Here is a 21,346-nt window from a genome sequence, read left to right on the forward strand (position 1 = left end):
ACCCCAGAAGATTTTAAGCTTTCCAATGATGTATCACACATGCATATCGGACAATTTTGAAAGTTGGCTAAATTGGGGGTCTCAGAGCGGAACTTCAAGTCACCTGAGTGTTTTCCGCCATATACAGTTGTGTTTAGGGGTGTGACAAAATATCAAAATGGTGATATATCGTGATACTTCGTATCCCAAAAGGTTATCGATTTGCTCCTGCCAAGAATCGAGATATCGTTTTAAAAAGGTGTCAATGTCAAAAAATAAATGAATAAATAAAATAAAAAGGAACCAACAAGTTGCTACCAAAATCTTCCACCATAATAGTGTCTCAGTTAACTCTAAGGCTGCATTGATGATGCTCGACGCCCAATCCATTTAGACTGGGAACATTCGTTCATTCAAAACCAGAGCATTCAGTAATTCTGTCCGATTTTCAGGGCATTTACAGGTCACTAGCTGTTCATTTTAGGGTATTTACAGGTCATTTCCTCTTGAGTTTGAGTCACTGCCTATTCATTTGGGTGATTCCCAGGTCACTCCCTGTTCTGTAACTCAAAATAAACTGGAAGTGACCCATAAAATACCCCTAAATCAACAGGAAGTATCTGAAACTCAACAGGTAAATGACCTTCAATGGGCCAAAATTACCTCATTGCCAAACACTGGCTGCCACTGACGGCCATAGACATCCAATCCATTTGAAGTGGGAGAGATGGCAGCGAATGAACATTCATTCGCTGCCATCTCTCCCACTTCAAATGGATTGAATGTCTACTTGTGATAAACTCATTCCAATTCACAACAGAAGCTTGTTTTTTCTGTTTATTAGTTGTTTGTAGAATATGCTAGAATAATTTCCTGACCAATATATCGATAATCGTTGTATCGCCATATCGTCAGATCATCGTTACCGTGAACTTTGTATCGCAAATCGTATCGTATCGTGAGATACCAAGAGGTTCCCACTCCTAGTTGTGTTTATTTTAATACTAAATTACTGTATAATTATTTGACTCTAAAGTAATTGCAATCATTGCTTGGTCAGACACTGCTTAACTCTTAGGCTTCCAATGCATTAACGGTGCTAGACATCCAATCCATTTGAAGCGGGAGGGTTGGCAGTGAATGAACATTCATTTATTTGCTGGCACACACTTAACTTGGATTTGACGTCTACTAGTGATAAACTCATTGGTGGGAGTGTACATGCAATGAGTTAAGCTTTTATAAAAATAATTCATTCTGTTAAAGAAAAAAAAAAAGAATTTTGGCACTTAAAAAAAAAAAAAAAAAAAACATATATATATATATATATATATAATTATCATAAAAAGCAAACATGTACAGATTAAACAGAATGTCACTCTTATTTTCCAACACTTTTTCAACACCAACTCTGTTCAAAGCAGTCAATACATATAAAATCATTTGTGAGGTTGCAAAACACTGTTAATTACAGGAATATTCAACAAATTATTTGTTCAAAGAAATTGACACATGTCCAAATTTAGATAATCACACAAGTCACAATGACACCTCTAAATTAACCAGTGCTCCATTTCTTTCATGATCAACAAACCTAATAGAATAATATACAATACTTTGGAAATATTTCGTATAATATGGTAGTTATGATCACACATATACATATAGTGCATTTCAGGAATACGTGAAGGGAATTTTACAGTCCATGTAAACAGCTTTCGACATGTAGAAAAAGTACCTGTGGCTTATTTCGAATCATCCAGGCCTTTAATAACCGGTTCTCTGTTGAGGTAGGTGGCCCAGTAAACAAGGTTAAAGCTCCCGAAAAGAACGGGGAACATGATGCGGGAAATGCGGTCAATCTTGCTGACACTGTTGAACGTTTTCTTGTTATGTTCAGGTTTCTTCTCTGAGGAGGGCTTGTTGGGATCACCGACGGCACATTTGGAAATTGTGGGTAATGTCGTGTCTTTAGTTAAATTTGGAGCATAGTTAGCCACAGCCACTGCATAAGCATTGTTCTTCTTCATCACAGATGATTCTTTTTTCTACGGGGAAAATGCCGTCAGATTAGGCAGCGTGATAGCAACTATCGTATTAGTACTGTGGAAAATTCTATTGATGGATTTAATTACATCTGGTCGTGCATTACAATATGACTGTACATATTGTCGAAACAAAATAAAACTTTCTATTGACATTTTACATTAATTCCATAAATAGACCCTTTTCTACACTCCAAATTTTAGCAGGCAGATAGTGCCCATTTTGCGCTGACTTGCTACATTGATGGGATTCCATATGCCATAGTAGTACCAACAATCGGCCTCAAGATGTATCGAACTCCAAGTTAGAGAATTTCTAAAAAAGAAAATATCGTATTTTCACAGCTATAAGGCGCACCTAAAAGTAAAAAAAAATCTCCAAAATGGATGGTGCACCTAATAATGTGGTGCGCCTATTGTGTGGACTGACTACCAAGATGTGTCTGTAAGACTGAGCAGTTTCTGAAAATAAAAGGAGAGAGCGGCCTAAGAACCTTAAAGTGAGAAGGTTGCATGAGATAGGGGGTGTGCCCACAGTTAAATTATTTAACAAAGTACAATTGAACTCAGTTTTGCTGCTGATGTCTTTTAAGAGAAATACATTAGCGTGCATGCAAGCACATGTTTTTCCTGCGCCCAGTAATGCGGTGCGCCTTGTGTGTGTGTTAAATAGAAAAATATCACCTGACAGTGAGCCTGCGCCTTTTAATACAGTGCACAGTGCATGGTCGCGAAAATACGGTAATGTGATCATTGCAAGCTTTGTTCAAAAACATGAAAATAATTCCTTGCATTGACTATCTTGGAAAATATTATCTTTATAACATTATTTATATACACTGCTACTTTTTTCTCTCATTTGAACCATAGAGGTTTAATATCTATGCCAGATATGCCATAATTTGCAAATAAATTCTTAAAAATCAGGCAAAACGATTTTCTGGATTTTTCCCCCTCATTCTGTCACTCACAGTTGAGGTCATAAGCGGATTTTAAGGGGGGGCCAGCCCCCCCCGGTGTCCGAAAAGTGTCATTGCATGTAACTGACTTTTCTATATACAGTGGGGAGAACAAGTATTTGATACACTGCCAATGGGAAAACTCATTGGCAGTGTATCAAATACTTGTTCTCCCCACTGTATATGAAAGTTGTAAAGCAATAAAACCGCAACAAAAATGAATGAAATTAACAAAAAAAATTTTTTTTATAATGGGTCCAAATTATTTTTCGAGCATCTTAGACGGCCATTTGCTTTACAAGTAATAAAAAAAAATAATAAAATAAATAAATATTAGAAAAAAAAATATTTTAAAGAAATTATTTTTTTCTTTGATAGAAAATATATTTTTTTGATTGAAGCAAATTTTTTGGGATTGAATGACTTAGACACAAATGTCCTAATCATAATATGGCCCACACAAAAAAAGGATTGCTTCAATCAAAGAAAACTTTTTCAATGAAAAATTAAGTGTTCAAATGCACATTTTTCGATCTCAAATATGTTTTCGCATTCAAAAACATTTTCTATGATAGAAATGTTTCTTTTTTTGATTTAAGTGATTTTCTTTTGAAAAGCTATATTTTTTTTGAAGCAACTTATTTTTTGATTGAATAATAAAAACAAAAATGTCCTAGCCAAAATGTGGCCCAAAAACAAATCAACATTACTTCAATTAAAAAAGTTGCTTCAATCAAAAAAAAAAAAGAAAAAGAAAAATAGCTTTCACATGCATTTTTTAAAATAGTTTTTTGAGTTTCAAATTTATTTTTGCATTCAAACACATTTTTTAATTGAAGCGACATTTTTTGGATTGAATAATAAAGAAACAAATCTACCTCCATATGGCTCCGCCCAGGGAATACAATTTTTGACTGGTGTTACTACATTGGCACGACACCGGCGGGTGTACCATAGTCAATGGATGACAATCCTAGGGAAAAGTATTGCCTTAGCAGCCTGATTTAGAATTCCCCTCAAGAATGACGGGGGAAAAAAAACGCTCATCGTCTACTTATTATTATAAATATTCTTGTAAGTTAATTTTATTGCTGACACTGCTTTTCGGGGTCATCAACATGTTGTGCCCCCCCCAGGCCCAAAAGTCAAACTCCGCCTATGGTGAGGTATACCTGTGATGACAATTACAGGCCTTTCTCATGTCTTTAAGTGGGAGTACTTGCACAATTGGTGGCTGACTATATACATTTCTACCCCACTGTACTACATACGTTACGTAACGCTTTAACGCATATCGGTACCACTTCCGATACTAGTATCGTATCTACGATGAAGGAAAAGGGATTTTATTTATTTATTTTTTTGTCTTTGTAATTGATTGTTATTAAAATTAAATAATTTTGTGATTTCAGACTGGCTGTGAACACACCAGTAGGGCTTGTGACACAGTTTGGCTGCTCTTATAGGTTATTCCATAAAGACGAGGCATGCTGAAGATAAATTGGTAACTAAAAAGATTTTTAATCAATTAATTCTTTCTATATAAATATTTTGTTTTAAAATATGAAAAAGGGTGAGTTTTGGTGGCTGTTTTGCCGGTTTCTCTACATTTCCTATACAACTGTTGATAAAAATGAAAGCGATAATACAATTTGTTGTTAGTATAGAAAGGAAAAGCTAGTGTGTGACAACTGTACCTTGTCATTGACGATACTCTTTCCATCCCAGGCCCAGCCTCGCTTGGTGAAGTAGTTAACAGTGGCAAATTCAATGAGCGCCGAGAAGACAAACGCGTAACACACAGCAATGAACCAGTCCATTGCTGTTGCATACGCCACTTTGGGCAGAGAATTGCGGGCACTGATACTTAGGGTGGTCATTGTAAGTACTGTAGTTACACCTGTAATGAAGAAAATAGAGAATTTCTATTCCAAAAATTGAATCAGCTCATAAGTTTATATCAGTGGTCAATATTAGCTGATACATGCACACAATCTGTGTGACTTGTGAGAGGATGTATAAGTGTAAATGTAGTTTAATTGTTGTTATTATTGTAGCAATTAAGGATGTCCGCGACCTCATCATGTTGTCAGAAATTGGACCTGATCACATAATTTTTAGAGAGAGAGGATCGGAAACGGGTAAAAACAACCGGGTTTTTAAAATGTATTTATTTATTTGTAATTATTAAGTCAATGGCAGTGAAACATGATCACTCAATGCCAACCTTCCCAGTTGAAATGGAGTAGATGTCAAGAACTGTCAATAGCAGTGAATGGGTTAAGGGCTACAATGGGCAAAATAGTCCAAATGTCGAGAACTGTCTAGAGCAGTGAATGGGTTATGGGCTATAAGCGATAAAATAGTCAAAATGTTTACAAATACTAGGTTTGCCCCTTTTGGGGTTATCGAAACTTCTATGAGAATAGAATAGAATAGAATAGAATAGAATAGAATAGAATAGAATAGAATAGAATAGAATAGAATAGAATAGAATAGAATAGAATAGAATAGAATAGAATAGAATAGAATAGAAAGCCTTTATTATCATTTTACAGAGTACAATGAGATTTAAAGCTTGGGTTGGATTGCAGTGATTGGACTTACCAAACACTGTTCTGGCAGGAACGGACTCTCTATTCAGCCAAAAAGACACCTGGGAAAGGATGACTGTCATGATACATGGTAAATATGTCTGGATGACGAAATAGCCAATTTTCCTCTTCAGGTGGAAGTGGGCAGTCATGACGGTGTATTCACCTGAGAGGAATGCAAAAACAATCAACAGTGATTTAATCACAATATACAGGGTGATTAAAAAAGAATATGCTCAAATCATCAAGTGATCTATCAACAAGGAAATCCATTACAAAACACTATTTTGGACACATATGTTGAACATAACATCAAGTTAGATTTCATGTATTACTCGTGCAATACTCAAATGTGGCTATCACCAGCAACACGGACAACATCAAGCTTTTATGAGAATTTCTCCCAGATCAACATGGTGGACTGCAACATGCTAAGGCGTGCAAATGAGGAATTCCATGTAAAAGATAGTTATGTTCAACAAATGTGTCCAAGCCTGAATTTTGTAATGTGTTTCGTTTTTGACATATCACGTGATGATTTTAGGACATTCTTTTTGAATCGACCTGTATTAAAATTTCTCCACAAGGGTCACAATTTTTTTTGACAAAAAAATAATTAGCAAAAACATTTCAAATTTTCATAATGCTACTTGTTTTTGTCAAATTCATATAAATCACACATTAAAACATTCACAAAATCAATACGCACAAACTTTATCAGCCACTTTTTGGTAAAAAACAAACAAAAACGTACAATTCCGCCAAAATTTGACAAAAACATCCCCATACAATTTTACTGGCGCCATTAATTTCCAATGGCACATTCAACTTCCACACACATGCAAAAAGTTTCCATTCACCCTTATTGATTTTTAACTTAAAAAAAAAAAAAAAACTCGCCATTGGTGGTCATTAATTTTGATCCAAAATGTTTCGTCAAATTGATCCAAACATATAGGAAGTGACCTGAAATAAACAGGAAGTTACACAGAAATGACAAACACAAAATCAATTGGAAGTTACTAGTGAACAAGAAGTGACCAAGAAATACCATAAAAACAACAGGAAATGACTCTGGAATGCCCCAAAATGTACAAGAAGCGACCCAGAGGTACCTTGAAATTAACAAGGAAGGGACCCACAATTGTCTTTGCCTGCCATCGACAACAATATACATCCAACTCATTTAAACTGGGAGAACCAGCTGTGTAGACTCAGCTTTCATTGCTATTGACGGCGTGAGAGATCCAATTCATTTTGACTGAAATTGATTGAACGTCTAGAACCGTCAATGGCAGCCAATGAGTCAAAAATAAAAGTATTAATAATTACCTGTGCTGGATTGAATTGTTTCTTTTCCAACAGTTTGGCCCACTAAATCATATTGGTTGAGTCTGGATCCATCAGCTGCCACATCCACAGACTGGGAAGCATTTCGAGTCCAAATGTAAGTAACTTCCGTCTTTGTGTAGGCATCTAAAGCAGAGGGAGACAGAATTCCTCTCAAAATTCGACTCAGTTGTGACATTGACAGCATCAACTTACACTGATTAAATACAGTAGGTGATATCAAAATGGTATTAGGGAGATAAAATATGAATCAGTGAGGTATTTCATACTTACAGCTGCCAAACTTGAGAGGACATGAATGAGAGTCCATAGGAAAGTCTTCCAGGTGCATGGGGCACTCAGCTTGGACTGTCAGCCTGAATATAAAACCATGTTGCGGCACAAAGTTGACAGTAGCAAGAGTTATAGGTAGGTAGGTGTAGGCATTTATCTAACAACATCTTTACTGCTGTAATCATAGTTAGATGTTTATAACCTCATGATATTGTGCTGAGAAATGTTAAATAGTGTGTAAGCGCGATCTTTTAAATCCAAGCATCTGCTACTATCAACCCAAAAGAACCCAAGATATCATTAAGTTCAGCCTTCTGGTCCATTTGATTTTTCACCATTAGATGCAGGAATTTACATTGAACAAATATACTGTACATCAAAAAGCATTGGGGAATACAAAAACATATTAAAACCAAATCCTAGATTTAAAAAAAAATAAAATAAAAAGAAATAGAAAGAAATATAAATAATTAAGTTTTAAAATCTACCAAAATAAAAAAAAATATATATATATTTTTTAAATTAACAATATAAAAGGGCAATTTATATATTCCTCCCTTTATTTTGAATCTATTAAAATTCATTAATATAATTTTGAAATTAATATCTTTTTAAATGTTTCAATAGAATTTATATTTACGTTGATGTTTTATTTTATTTTTTTCTAATTTTTTAATTTAGAATTTTTTAAATGTAATTTTCTGTGTTTTTTTTCATTTATTTATTTATATATTTTTGTTATTAATGCTGTTGGTGCATTATTCCAAAGAAGCAAGGCAAATAATGAGTTTTAACACAGGAGACACTCACAACAGGACTTTGTATTTAAACGTTTTAATGAAAATAAAAAGAAATAATATAATTTATCACAGTATTGCTGTAATCTGCTGTGCTGCTGGTCAAAAAACTGTCTTGCTTCCACATGAGCTGGCTTCATCCGAATTGCCCAACTTGAAAACCTCCTTCTTCCACCCTGTGACTAATCACATGACTACATACATAACATTTCAGTGTATATTTTGTCACATCTTAAGTAGGGCTGTCAAACGATAAAAAATTTTAATCGAGTTAATTACAGCTTTAAAATTAATTAATCGTAATTAATCGCAATTCAAACCATCTATAAAATATGCCATATTTTTCTGTAAAGTATATATATATTCTGTAAAATAAATTGTTGGAATGGAAAGATAAGACACAAGATGGATATATACATTCAACATACGGTAAATAAGGACTGTAGTGGGCATTTCACTCTACTGTCATTTAAATCTGTCTATGCTGTCCTCACTCCGAAGTGTCTACTTTTTCCAAAGCTAGACAGCTAGTGAACGACACCTTAAGAATTAGACTTCTTCCTTTTTCATCTGATTTATTAATAAAATGGCCTCAAACCATTGTCCTCTTTAGACCGTCGTAAAACTACAAAATAAAAGTACACAAGCATTGCATTAGCAACAACGTTAGCTTAGCACGCTATACAGGTTCACTAAACATAAACAAAAAGCGTCTCATACAACAAATATAACATTTCGCTTACTAACATAATATGTACATTCTTTACAACAACCATACTTACGGACAAATCTTGTCCAAGGATCATATAAGCACAACATTATCAGCCCGAGACGTCGTGCAGCCATAATGAACTGGCAAAAAACAATAAACCATGTCGCAAAGCGACCACAAGAGTTCGCTGTTGGACAGCACAAAAGCAGAAGGCAGAATACTTTCTGAGCGGGACATGTGCGTTAATTGCGTCAAATATTTTAACGTGATTAATTTAAAAAATTAATTACCGCGTGGTAACGCGATAATTTTGACAGCCCTAATCTTAAGGTAACTTTAACACAAGTTCAAACCATATTTATGTAATAGTCGTGACATTACTTTTAACTGGATTATCAATTATAAAATTAGGAAGATGTCAGCTCTAAGCAGTAAATAAAATATACTGGATTTATCAATAGCTAAATTCGCTACTTCAAATACTATTTTTACGTACTTATAGATTCCTCAAATGCTTATGTACAGTGCCTTGCAAAAGTATTCGGCCCCCTTGAATCTTGCAACCTTTCGCCACATTTCAGGCTTCAAACATAAAGATATGAAATTTAATTTTTTTGTCAAGAATCAACAACAAGTGGGACACAATCGTGAAGTGGAACAACATTTATTGGATAATTTAAACTTTTTTAACAAATAAAAAACTGAAAAGTGGGGCGTGCAATATTATTCGGCCCCTTTACTTTCAGTGCAGCAAACTCACTCCAGAAGTTCAGTGAGGATCTCTGAATGATCCAATGTTGTCCTAAATGACCGATGATGATAAATACAATCCACCTGTGTGTAATCAAGTCTCCGTATAAATGCACCTGCTCTGTGATAGTCTCAGGGTTCTGCTTAAAGTGCAGAGAGCATTATGAAAACCAAGGAACACACCAGGCAGGTCCGAGATACTGTTGTGGAGAAGTTTAAAGCCGGATTTGGATACAAAAAGATTTCCCAAGCTTTAAACATCTCAAGGAGCACTGTGCAAGCCATCATATTGAAATGGAAGGAGCATCAGACCACTGTAAATCTACCAAGACCCGGCCGTCCTTCCAAACTTTCTTCTCAAACAAGGAGAAAACTGATCAGAGATGCAGCCAAGAGGCCCATGATCACTCTGGATGAACTGCAGAGATCTACAGCTGAGGTGGGAGAGTCTGTCCATAGGACAACAATCAGTCGTACTCTGCACAAATCTGGCCTTTATGGAAGAGTGGCAAGAAGAAAGCCATTTCTCAAAGATATCCATAAAAAGTCTCGTTTAAAGTTTGCCACAAGCCACCTGGGAGACACACCAAACATGTGGAAGAAGGTGCTCTGGTCGGATGAAACCAAAATTGAACTTATGGGCCACAATGCAAAACCATATGTTTGGCGTAAAAGCAACACAGCTCATCACCCTGAACACACCATCCTCACTGTCAAACATGGTGGTGGCAGCATCATGGTTTGGGCCTGCTTTTCTTCAGCAGGGACAGGGAAGATGGTTAAAATTGACGGGAAGATGGATGCAGCCAAATACAGGAACATTCTGGAAGAAAACCTGTTGGTATCTGCACAAGACCTGAGACTGGGACGGAGATTTATCTTCCAACAGGACAATGATCCAAAACATAAAGCCAAATCTACAATGGAATGGTTCAAAAATAAATGTATCCAGGTGTTAGAATGGCCAAGTCAAAGTCCAGACCTGAATCCAATCGAGAATCTGTGGAAAGAGCTGAAGACTGCTGTTCACAAATACTCTCCATCCAACCTCACTGAGCTCGAGCTGTTTTGCAAGGAAGAATGGGCAAGAATGTCAGTCTCTTGATGTGCAAAACTGATAGAAACATACCCCAAGCGACTTGCAACTGTAATTGGAGCAAAAGGTGGCGCTACAAAGTATTAACGCAAGGGGGCCGAATAATATTGCACGCCCCACTTTTCAGTTTTTTATTTGTTAAAAAAGTTTAAATTATCCAATAAATTTTGTTCCACTTCACGATTGTGTCCCACTTGTTGTTGATTCTTGACAAAAAATTAAAATTTTATATCTTTATGTTTGAAGCCTGAAATGTGGCGAAAGGTTGCAAGGCTCAAGGGAGCCGAATACTTTTGCAAGGCACTGTATATTTGTTAAATGTGAATCCAGGCATCAAGGGGTTTAAACTACAACGCACCTTGAGTTAACTACAGTATTTAAATACATTGAAATTGCTACCAAATGACCTCATAGTGTAGAGTAGCGTTCCATCCTCCATAATCCTCAATAGTTTGTTGGGCATTGTCATGTTATGGGCCACCGACTTCTTGCCGTTGTGAAAGAAGGTATCAGGAGTCCAGATCTTACTGGCCATTAAGTTGTTGAGAGGCAGAATATTCATTGGCCCGTGGAACTTCAATCGCTCGTCTTTCCAACTCTGACGGAAGAAAACGTCTACAGTGTATTCCTGAACAAATAGGAGTATACTGTTAAAATAAAGAGACACGAAACGAAAGTTCAAAATACATATATATATTTTTTGTTAACTCATTGCCAGCCATTGACAATGATAGACATCCAATTCATTTAATCTGGGGGAGTGGCTTAGAGCACTCGATGACCTGTTGGTTTTGAGTGGGAAGGGCGCATGAACGTTCATTCCCTGCAAACCATACGTTTTTAGAAGGACTAGTATAGTGCCACCATTGTCATCATTTAAAAGTAACTCGATTTCAAACTGCTCCATCTACATGTGCGTTATGTGTGCTGTCACGTCATGTAAAATATTATGTAATTCCCCTGAGCAACGGGTCATTTTAGTAGATGGTAGGTTACAGTTCTCATTTTTGTGGCACTGTAAATCCAAAAATCTGAATAAATTCTGGGCAAGGTTGGTGAATATTGGTAGAAGATCTCTCTGACTACTCCCATAATCAAAACTTGGTACTTTTGTTGAACCAATATTTAGATAAATGAAGTTAAAGTCCTACAAGTATACTTTGATCAGGTTACAGTACTCATTTTCATGGGTACTGTAAATCCACAATTTTGAATAGGTTCTGGCCAACGTTGGTAAATTTTAGTAGTGGACCTCTCTTACTGCTCACATACTCAAAATTTCATTTTAACTGGACCAATTTCCAATATTCAGAAAAATGAATGAAATGTTCCACATATGAACTTTGATCAGTGGTTACACATTACAGTTCTCATTTTTGTGGTACTGTAAATTCACAATTCTGAATAAATTCTGGCAAAGATGGTAAATATTGATAGTGGACATCTCTGACCACTGTACACACGTATTTCCATTTATTCAAATAACCATATATCTAGTGTACACATATATTTCCACTTATTCACATAACCATTTATGTATCCAGCCACATACCCGCTTCCCATACTCACATCGTGATTCTTTGTTCTCACAACAGGATGATTTATCTATTGGGCGGATATCTGCTCATAGCACTTCTTTGTGCTGTTAAAGGTTATATAGGGATTTCTTCTCACCAAAGTTAAGCCTGATATGTGCATCCACTGTCTTGTCTAGGAGACGGCACTAGGCTGCCCTATCGGTTTCTTCACTGTTGGTTACACAAATTTAAGTGGTATGATTTCCAAGGTCGGGAGACTTCTACTCGAGACACCTCGGTAGACTCTCCTGGCTAGCCAGCATCTTTCCTACTCCAGAATTGTGTGCCGTCAGTTCTTGTCCATTCAAGAGAATAAAAGGACCTGAGAAACAGAAGTCGTCTTTGGCAGTTCATCACATGACTCTTTTTCTTCACTACTAAAAAAAACTCGAAACTATGCATTTTCTATGCATAATTAAAGGGCTTGGGTTATTGTTTACTGTTTTTTTTGTTTTGTTTGTTTTTCAATGACTCCTGGGCCACTCCACCCCTCCCAGTCTGCCCCGTTCAACACTGTGTATATGTAGATCATAGGGACTCTGAAATAGGTTCTTTTATGGGTTGAAGTCACCAAGGTGGTTAAAAAGTAGCAGGACCTCTGGGTATGAATGAGATCCATCCAGACTTCCTGAGGGCCTAAAGGCTTTGGATGTTGTGGGCTGACCCACCTCTCGCATTTGTGTGTCAGAGGCAAGCTATTAAAGGTAGAAAAGAGATATATACACTTCACAGAGCTGGACGGAAATGATCTGTTGCAAGTTTGATGAGGATGGACAATAAATTAAACATGTGTCCATCTTCCTATTTCTGTTGAGGTTGTCATCCCGATCATAGTCACTTCCATTTCTCTGTGCCACTACAAACCACTTTTGTCAGGAGACAGGTGAGAAAAAGGTCTGGTTGGGATCCAGATGGAAAAGTGGAGAAAGCTTTTAAGGCATGAAGAATAAAAAAAAAAAAATTAAAAAAAAAAAAAGGGGGGGGGGGGGGACAAGCAGAAGAGGGCTAGATGTGTGTAAAAGGAATGAATGAATGATACAATCCCAAAGTCAATCTATTATTCTAATAAATTGAATGAATGAATTATGCTGTTACAATTAGGAGGAAAATAACATTAAAAAAAAAAATGAAGAGTTTAAATCTTCTCTATTTAGTTTATTTTGGTATCTATCCAATACTACGTAAATATGGGTCAGTATTGCCGATTCCAACAAAAATACTATTTTTTAACCTTTTTTGTTACACTTCTTAGTGACAGTGGTAAATGTGACTGGAGGACCTGTCCATTTGCAGACATTCATTACATTCCCCGGTTCCAGTCAAAATGAATTGGACATCAAAGTGCCGTCAATGCATTAACGTAAAAAGCTTATCTACAGTCTCTATACTTATATTCCTCTATGCTTTTAAAGTGTTTAGGACAATTTTATTTATTTTCAATTTAATTTTGTATTTCTCTCCAATCCTCCCCAAAACCCTTTTCTGTCCATAAAAGAATAAAAAACACTGAACTCCCACTTGGCACATTAAAACTATTCTGACCATGTCTAAGCTAGTTAAAAAAATAAGAAACTTTATTTTTCCAGGTAAGGCCATTGAGAATGTACTCTTATTTGCTTTGGCGGTTGCACAATTTGGGAAAAGTCCGAGACTTACCATGTCTGTGTCTGACACAGGACCAAAGCTCGTCACATAGATATCTGTCTTTACTTCTGTTACGCGGTCTAACATAAAAAACAGGGAAAACGTAGTAGTAAAATACAGTATTTAACGTCATAATATTTATTGAACAGGGCTCTGGTAAAGATAAAAAAATCTTACCACCCAAGCCAGGTCTAAGCCTGTTATCATAGCCATCTAGCAGACTGTCCAGGATCTTGGTGAATGTTGTGATGTCTTTGCGTGTTGCATTGGAATCCGCTTTGGACCTATCAGGAACATGTTTTAATCATATTAGAAACCGCGTGAGGGCATTTGATTTAAAAAATTAATTAAAAGGGCAAAGTGGAGATGTTACCATTCAAAAAAAAAAAAAATAAATAAATAAATATATATATATATATATATATATATATATATATATATATTTATTTATACAGTCTATCTATATACTTTTACTGGTCAATTTTCAGCTTTTTTACATGTCACTAATACAACTGTGACATATCGTCGATAACTCACCTCTTTTACTTCTGCGACAAAACTCAAAAACGTGTCAAACTACTTGTTTCAACCCCATGTTCCCCCATCAATACAATCTTAAAATAAATACATGACGTAACTTACCGCATGTGCAATGCAATCATGTAGACCAAGACAGCCAAAAAGTAAAGGCGCCATCGTCCTCTCATCTTTTTACCCCGTGTGGGAATAGTGGGGACGCTTTTAAAAATTAAACAAGAACGGGGAAACGTTATCCATGAGTGCAAGTCAATTTAATTCATTGGCTACCATTGACTGCACTAAACGTCCAATTCATTTTGACGTTGGCTCATTTGCCCATACCAGTACAAATTAATATGATGTCTAGCGCCGTCAGTGTCACTTAAAATGAGCATCCAGTTCAGGTCCTCCTAATTTTTTTGTGATGGAATTTTTTGTAACAATGTTTTTATGACTAAAATATCTTGCTAGCAAATTTTTGCGATTCAATTTTTTGCAACTGAATTTTGCGATTTAATTTACTGTAATCGAATTTTTCCCAAAAATTTTTAAATGACTTTTTGCAAATGAATTTTGAAGCTGAAAAAACTATTAAAGTGCTGAAAAAAAATTCTGTTACAAATTCTAATTTGACTGGTACAGATTTACTTCCACAGTATTGAATTTTATCTTTATGACCGATTTGTTTGCAACAGAATTTTTTTGCGATGAAATTGTGCTACAGATTTTTTGCAGCTGAATTTTCAATACTGAATTCTATGAAATTTTCATGGCTGAGTTTTGATGCTGAAAAATAAATCAGTGTTAGAAATTCACACTCCATTGGCACAGATTTACTTTCATAGGCAATGAATTAAGAGCAAAACAATAAATGTGAACATTTATGGAAATCCTGTTTAGATTATTTGTGCTCCTAATCCAGGTTTTTCCATTTCGATCATTGGGCTATATTGTACCTACCTTAAACAAGACAGTCTGCCGCAGCTAATCCGGTTAAGAAACTGGATAGGGAATATAGCAAAACAAAGTAAATAGGACCAGGAAAAATAAAACTATCAAAAGAGTAAATTCTGTCAATGTGCATCTATGGCATCTCGGTATCCTCGTCTCTGATCCACGACCAACCTTAGTGGAAACTGAGCAGAGTAGCCGACTGTGCTCTTATTAAATAGTGAGCAGGTCAGCTGTCTTTATTCCCTGTCACGGATGCAAGAACCAATGACTTGATACTTACTCCTTTTTCATTGACAACATATTCCTCTGAAGTACAGGGTGAAAGACAATTGGGAATAGTCTAACTACATAGTAATAAATACACAATAACTGTCATTTTTGGGTAAAAAAAAAAACAACAACAACAAAAACAGTTGAGACAATTCTCATTTTATATTTAAACTTTGTTATTTATTTTGTTAATGCTTAGAATTACAAAAATATTTTTGCACAACTTCAAATGAGATCAAATATAATATATACTGTATATGGGCCAATAGAGAGTAAAAAGCATGTTCAAAATGCTCATAATAATAATTTGCGAGTTATTCACAGACACCCCCCTTTGTACATTGTTTTTATATTTTACATTTCAGACACCTTAATTTGTCCTTCTAGTGGTATTTGAAGGGGTCATTACAACACGTTTCTCTGAGTGGCCATTGAACACACCCTTTAGTTGTGCTTGTAGTCGAGTCAACAAAGGAGCTTGCACACAGGCGGAAATGAGAGCTAAATAAGTTTCCAAAGACTGAAAGACAACCTGGTAGTCCCGCTTTTAGCTGCTCAGAGGGGGCAGGATGGGAGACCACCACCCGATTTTAAAACACAAGGCCTTGGAACTGAATGTTTGGTTGGGTGGCATCTTAATTAGAAGGACTAGAAGTGTTTACATCCACGAACCTCTTGAATTCAATGCAATCCCCTGCTGGTGCTGATGACAGTTAGTGCATTGGACAGCATGTTTCTAGGCTTAGTTAGGACCAAGCTGTTGTCAAAGGGTCACAGAGTGGATTCAGGCATCAACCGTAAATGCTTAGTCACAAGTACAGTCACATTGACCTGAATATAAACACTTGAAAAAGACAGAGCAGGCACATTCTTGGCTGTGCGTGCATGTGCACTTGAGTGAAGAGGTTGACCTGATCTGTGCCTCCGACCACATAAACAAAACGTCAGCTAGCAAAATTAACTCCAGGAAAATTTTTGAGGGATTATCATTAAAACGTGTAGTTTTATATACTGTATACAGAGGTATGAAAGAGTATCTGAACCTTTTGGAATTTCTCACATTTCAGCATAAAATCCCCATCAAATGTGATCTGATCTTTGTCAAACTCACACAGATGTAAAAACAGTGTCTGCTTTAACTAAAACCACCCAAACATTTATAGGTTTTCATATTTTAATGAGGATAGCATGCACAAAATGAAAGTGAATCCTCTGCCAAAGGAGAATTAAAGAGCAATTGAAACCAATTTTTACCAAACAATTCAAGTCGTGTGTGCCCAATCACTGCTGAGTGGTTTAAAGCAGTTCTTCTCAATTATTTTCTGTTACGCCCCCCCAAGGAAGACGTAAATGTTTCGTGCCCCCCCCAAACTCTGCCGTCACTGTAAATAGTATCATTTGTCTATAATATTACTATTATAAGTATGCCTCTGCCTCACATTGTATCCTTTTTTCTATTAAAGAAAATAACAGAGATCAACTTATAAAGTATAACTTTATTAACATTGTTTTGTTTGTAACAGAAAAGACAATGCGCATTAATTTGCCTGAATTAAAAAAAAAAAAAAAAAGTCACAACCAAACTGTAAAAATACACTCAAGGTACATTTTTGACCATTTGATACTGAAAAATAAAATCAGTAAATAATAACAAATTCAAATTGATTAGAAACATTAACTCATGAGGACAATATGCCAAAAAATTTGACCGAAAAAACAAAACTGAATAGAAGAAGAAAGAAAGAAAAAAAAAAGTGTTATTGGACAGATGAACAGTTTTTATTTTCGCTGCTCCCAGTGTCACCTCCAGTTTGCAATGATGTGGGGTTATATTGCACTGAGCATGCTAACAGTGCTCACTGGTTTACTGATATAACACTGACAAAGCGGGACGATTGTTGGCAATATTCGGCACGTTTTCGCTGAAAAACAACCTTATCAATGAGATTGGGGTCTAATGTCTTTAAGTAGCGTCTTACTTGATTTGGCTTCCGGCTGTCCGCTATAATCATTTTTAGACACAGTGAACAGTGGTCTTTCCTCGTCTACCACTGTATTAAATGTCAAAGCCAAAAGGCAAACGGCCCGAAAAAAAGCGCATTCTCGGCAGCCGAGGGAGAACCGTAGGTGAAGGCGGTCGTCGTGACGATCCCAAGCCGAAAATGGCACTTCTCAGGCGGTCACGTGAGAACCGGAGAAGACCGTGGGTTGCTGCGTGAGTCCGGCCGGAAAACGGCTTTCGAAAACTGCGCACAGCTCTCCATGAGTCTCTTCCGTGTGCTCTTGCTTACTTCAAAAATACTGTGCGCACTTTGAAAATGAGAGCGCCGCTGCCACCAACTGAGTGGATGTGCAAGTACACTTTATTCTAGTACGGCAAAAAAAAAAAAAAGCATGTTCCCCGAGGTCACACGCGCCACCCCTGGTATCGCTCTGCGCCCCCCCGGGGGGGGGCGCGCCCCACTTTTTGAGAAGTACTGGTTTAAAGCTACCCTGCCCACTATAAAACACACACCCGGTAAAAATTGTCTTAATGCTAAGCATTGTCTGATGTGCATCATGGCTCGGTCAAAAGAGCTGTCTGAAGACCTGCAATCAAGGATAGCTGATTTGTATAAAGCTGGGAAAGGATACAAAACCATTTCTAAAAGTCTGGATGTTCATCAATCGACAGTCAGAGAAGTCTACAAATGGAGAGAGTTTGGCACTGTTGCTTCTCTCCCAAGGAGTGGCTGTCCACCAAGATGACGCCAAGAGTTCAGCGCAGAATACTCAGAAACGTAATAAAGAATCCTAGAGTGTCTGCTTAAGACTTAGAATGGTTTTCACGGGAGGAATCCACAGAGGAAGCCACAGCTGTCAAAAAAAAAACAAAAAACATTGTTGCCCCTTTAATGTTCACAAATAGGCACTTGGAGACTCCACAGAAGTTTTGGCGAAATATTTTGTGGACTGATGAAACCAAAGTTGAATTGTTTGGGAGTAACACACAACGTCATGTGTGGAGGGGAAAAAATTGAACAACTCACCAACATCAACGCCTCATCCCCACCGTGAAGCATGGTGGAGGGAGCATCATGATTTGAGGCTGTTTTGCTACCTCAGGACCTGGATAACTTGCAATCACTTATGGAAGAATGAATTCAAAAGTTTATCAGGAAGTTTCGCAGGAAAACCTGCGGCCGTCTGTCAGACAGTTGAAGCAAAAAGGGGATGGATGCTGCAACAAGACAATGATCCAAAACTCAGAAGTAAATCAACTTCAGAATGGTTTCAGAAGAACAAAATCCACGAGTGGCCAGTCAAAGTTCAGGCTTGAACCCCACTGAGATGCTGTGGCATGACTTAAAGACAGCGATTCATGCCAGACATCCCAGGAATCTGACTGAACTACAGCAGTTTTGTAAAGAATGGGCCAAGATTAGTCCTGATATGTATGTGCCACACTGACCTGCAGCTACAGGAAGCGTCTGGTTGAGGCTCAAAATATTTAACGTGATGCTTCACGTACTTATTTTTCCCCCTTCTGTATTGTTTCCCTACTATCCTCATTAAAATATGAAAACCTATAAATGTTTGGGTGGTTTTAGTTAAAGCAGACATTGTTTTTCTAATCTATGTGGTTTTGACAAAGATCAGATCACATTTGATGGTGATTTTATTCAGAAATGTGAGAAATTCCAAAAGGTTCAGATGCTTTTTCATACCACTGTGCTAGCTTGGTCTAATACTGCATAATCTTTGTCTGCGATTGACAGCACTAGACGTCCAATCAATTTGAAGTGGGAAGGATGGCCACATCGGTACCGATACTGGTATCGGTGCAACACTAGCATTTAGTATTTGAGTTTGTTGAACACATTAAGCCATCTCAACAATACCTCAGGGAGAAAAATACTATTGCACATCTCTGAATTTTTGGAGCAAAATCTCTACAAAATCATCACTCATGGGAGTCATAACAAGGAGTGGCATTATTTTCAGAGCAGGTTCAGCCTCCATAGAAAAGTAAGGATATAGTTTCTTTGTTACTGGTTACTAAGTCTGGCAACTCAGGAAGGTTCTTAGTTGTCCACAATTCAGTGTTTGTTAGAGATTCAGAGAATGAAACTGAGCTTTCATTCGTGTCTACATGAAGTCAGACCTGTGCACTTTCACAGGCAGATTCCTCCTTATAAATTTGCTATCAAACTTTCTGTATTTACCATCAAATAATCCAATGCACCATAGGCACACTTTATCTTCAAAACAAGGCTCCTCCCATACCACCTCAACTTCCCAGTCTGTGTTGTCTCCCACTTCAACGTCCCCTGGTCCTCTTGGTCTAATGTCAAAGTGCCCTTACAAGTCCAAAAGTCCACTTTCTGTTTGCTGCAGTTGGGCTTGGTCTTGTAATGAGCAACTTTTATGCGTTTATTGTCTCCCAACATACGAAATTCGAAATTTTCTTTCTGTCCACCGCCGACGTGCTTTGATCCATTCACACCGTTCCTACTTCCAAACATTCCAAAAATTTAGAAAACAAAAAACAAAAGCAACATCGGGTCACTTTGGATTTTGCCGGTAATGTTTTTTTTTTTAACACCCCAAAAATAAAAAAGGCCCATTCATTTCCAATGGCAAAAAAATTTCATTTCAAATGTTTAAAATGCACCCCTTCCTACAGTTTCATCTAATTCACATAATGGTCTTCTCCAGCGCAGCTTCCATGGTCGACATTGACCGACAGAGGCCTACTCATTAAAAAAATATAAAGGGTACGCCATAAATAACTATATATTTTGTCTTGCTTGTAATTTTGTTTTGTACTTTTTTTTATACGTCATTTGAAAGCTGAAATTTTTACATATATACATATACATTCATGAGCAGAATTATTTGCACCCCTTGTGATTTTGCAAGTTCACCCACTGAGAAAATGGGTAGCGATCTGAAATTTCAATCATAGATGCATGTCCACTTATAGAGACATAATCTAAAATAGAAAAAAAAATCTGGAACTCAAATTGTATCATTTTTCAATAATTTAGTTTTATTACCTATATACACTATATACACAAACACCATATTTTAAGTCGCACCAGCTAAATAATGCACAATTGAGAAGAGGAAAAAACACAAAAATATAAGTCACACTGGAACATAAGTTGCATTTGTGGGAGGAATTTTATTTGATTAGAGAACAAAAACAACATACATGATAGAAATAACAATAATATAGAGAACAGCAGGCTAAATAAGCATCAGTTAAGGTAACATATAGTTATTCAGATGATCGCTGAAAAAACACAAGATAAGTTGTTTACCAAACTCTCGATTTTATTCCACATCACTACCAAATCCATTCAAGTCTTCATCTTCGGTATCACTTTTATCACAAGTAGAAGGCATGCTTAGAGTGCCATTCTTGTAGCTGTAAATGTGTGTGTGGGGGGGGGATAAAAAATAAATAATTCAAAAAAAAAAAAAAAAAAAAAAAAAACATTCTTGTAGCTGTAAATGTGTGTGTGGGGGGGGGATAAAAAATAAATAATTCAAAAAAAAAAAAAAAAAAAAAAAAAAAAAAACAGGCTGAAGGCCCAACCAAACTATGAAAAGCAGGATGACTTATAGCCGAGAAATACAGTATACATAGAGAATGTGTTGGGAATATGAATATAATGCATGACATACTTGATGCAGTTGCAATGCACTTGAATAGATTGGCTTAGACTTGTCACACACTAGAGAAGGAATAACTGTCACTAAGGTTACATGTTCCATTGGAAAATTGGAACAAATGATTTGAAGAGCCTCTTGTCAAGAACTACCAGATGTGTCTCAAATC

General features: G+C 36.6%; 1 protein-coding gene across 2 annotated transcripts; it reads right to left on the reverse strand.

The window, feature by feature from the left end:
• Nucleotides 1-771: 771 nt before the first annotated feature.
• On the reverse strand, nt 772-15,417 carry gabra2a (gamma-aminobutyric acid type A receptor subunit alpha2a). Of its 2 annotated transcripts, XM_057860308.1 has the most exons (10): nt 15,256-15,417; nt 14,419-14,514; nt 13,954-14,060; nt 13,789-13,856; nt 10,963-11,183; nt 7,201-7,283; nt 6,910-7,053; nt 5,591-5,743; nt 4,681-4,883; nt 772-2,027 (listed from the first exon to the last, which is right to left on the reverse strand). In XM_057860308.1, exons 2-10 carry the CDS (start codon nt 14,481-14,483, stop codon nt 1,725-1,727), a joined length of 1,347 nt encoding a protein of 448 aa, XP_057716291.1. In that variant the 5' UTR covers nt 14,484-14,514; nt 15,256-15,417; the 3' UTR covers nt 772-1,724. The 2 variants fall into 2 exon arrangements, with proteins under 2 accessions (XP_057716291.1, XP_057716292.1); XM_057860309.1 differs by lacking the exon at nt 14,419-14,514.
• Nucleotides 15,418-21,346: the final 5,929 nt, after the last annotated feature.

The sequence above is a fragment of the Corythoichthys intestinalis genome, chromosome 15 (assembly GCF_030265065.1).
Source record: "Corythoichthys intestinalis isolate RoL2023-P3 chromosome 15, ASM3026506v1, whole genome shotgun sequence".
NCBI lineage: Eukaryota > Metazoa > Chordata > Actinopteri > Syngnathiformes > Syngnathidae > Corythoichthys > Corythoichthys intestinalis.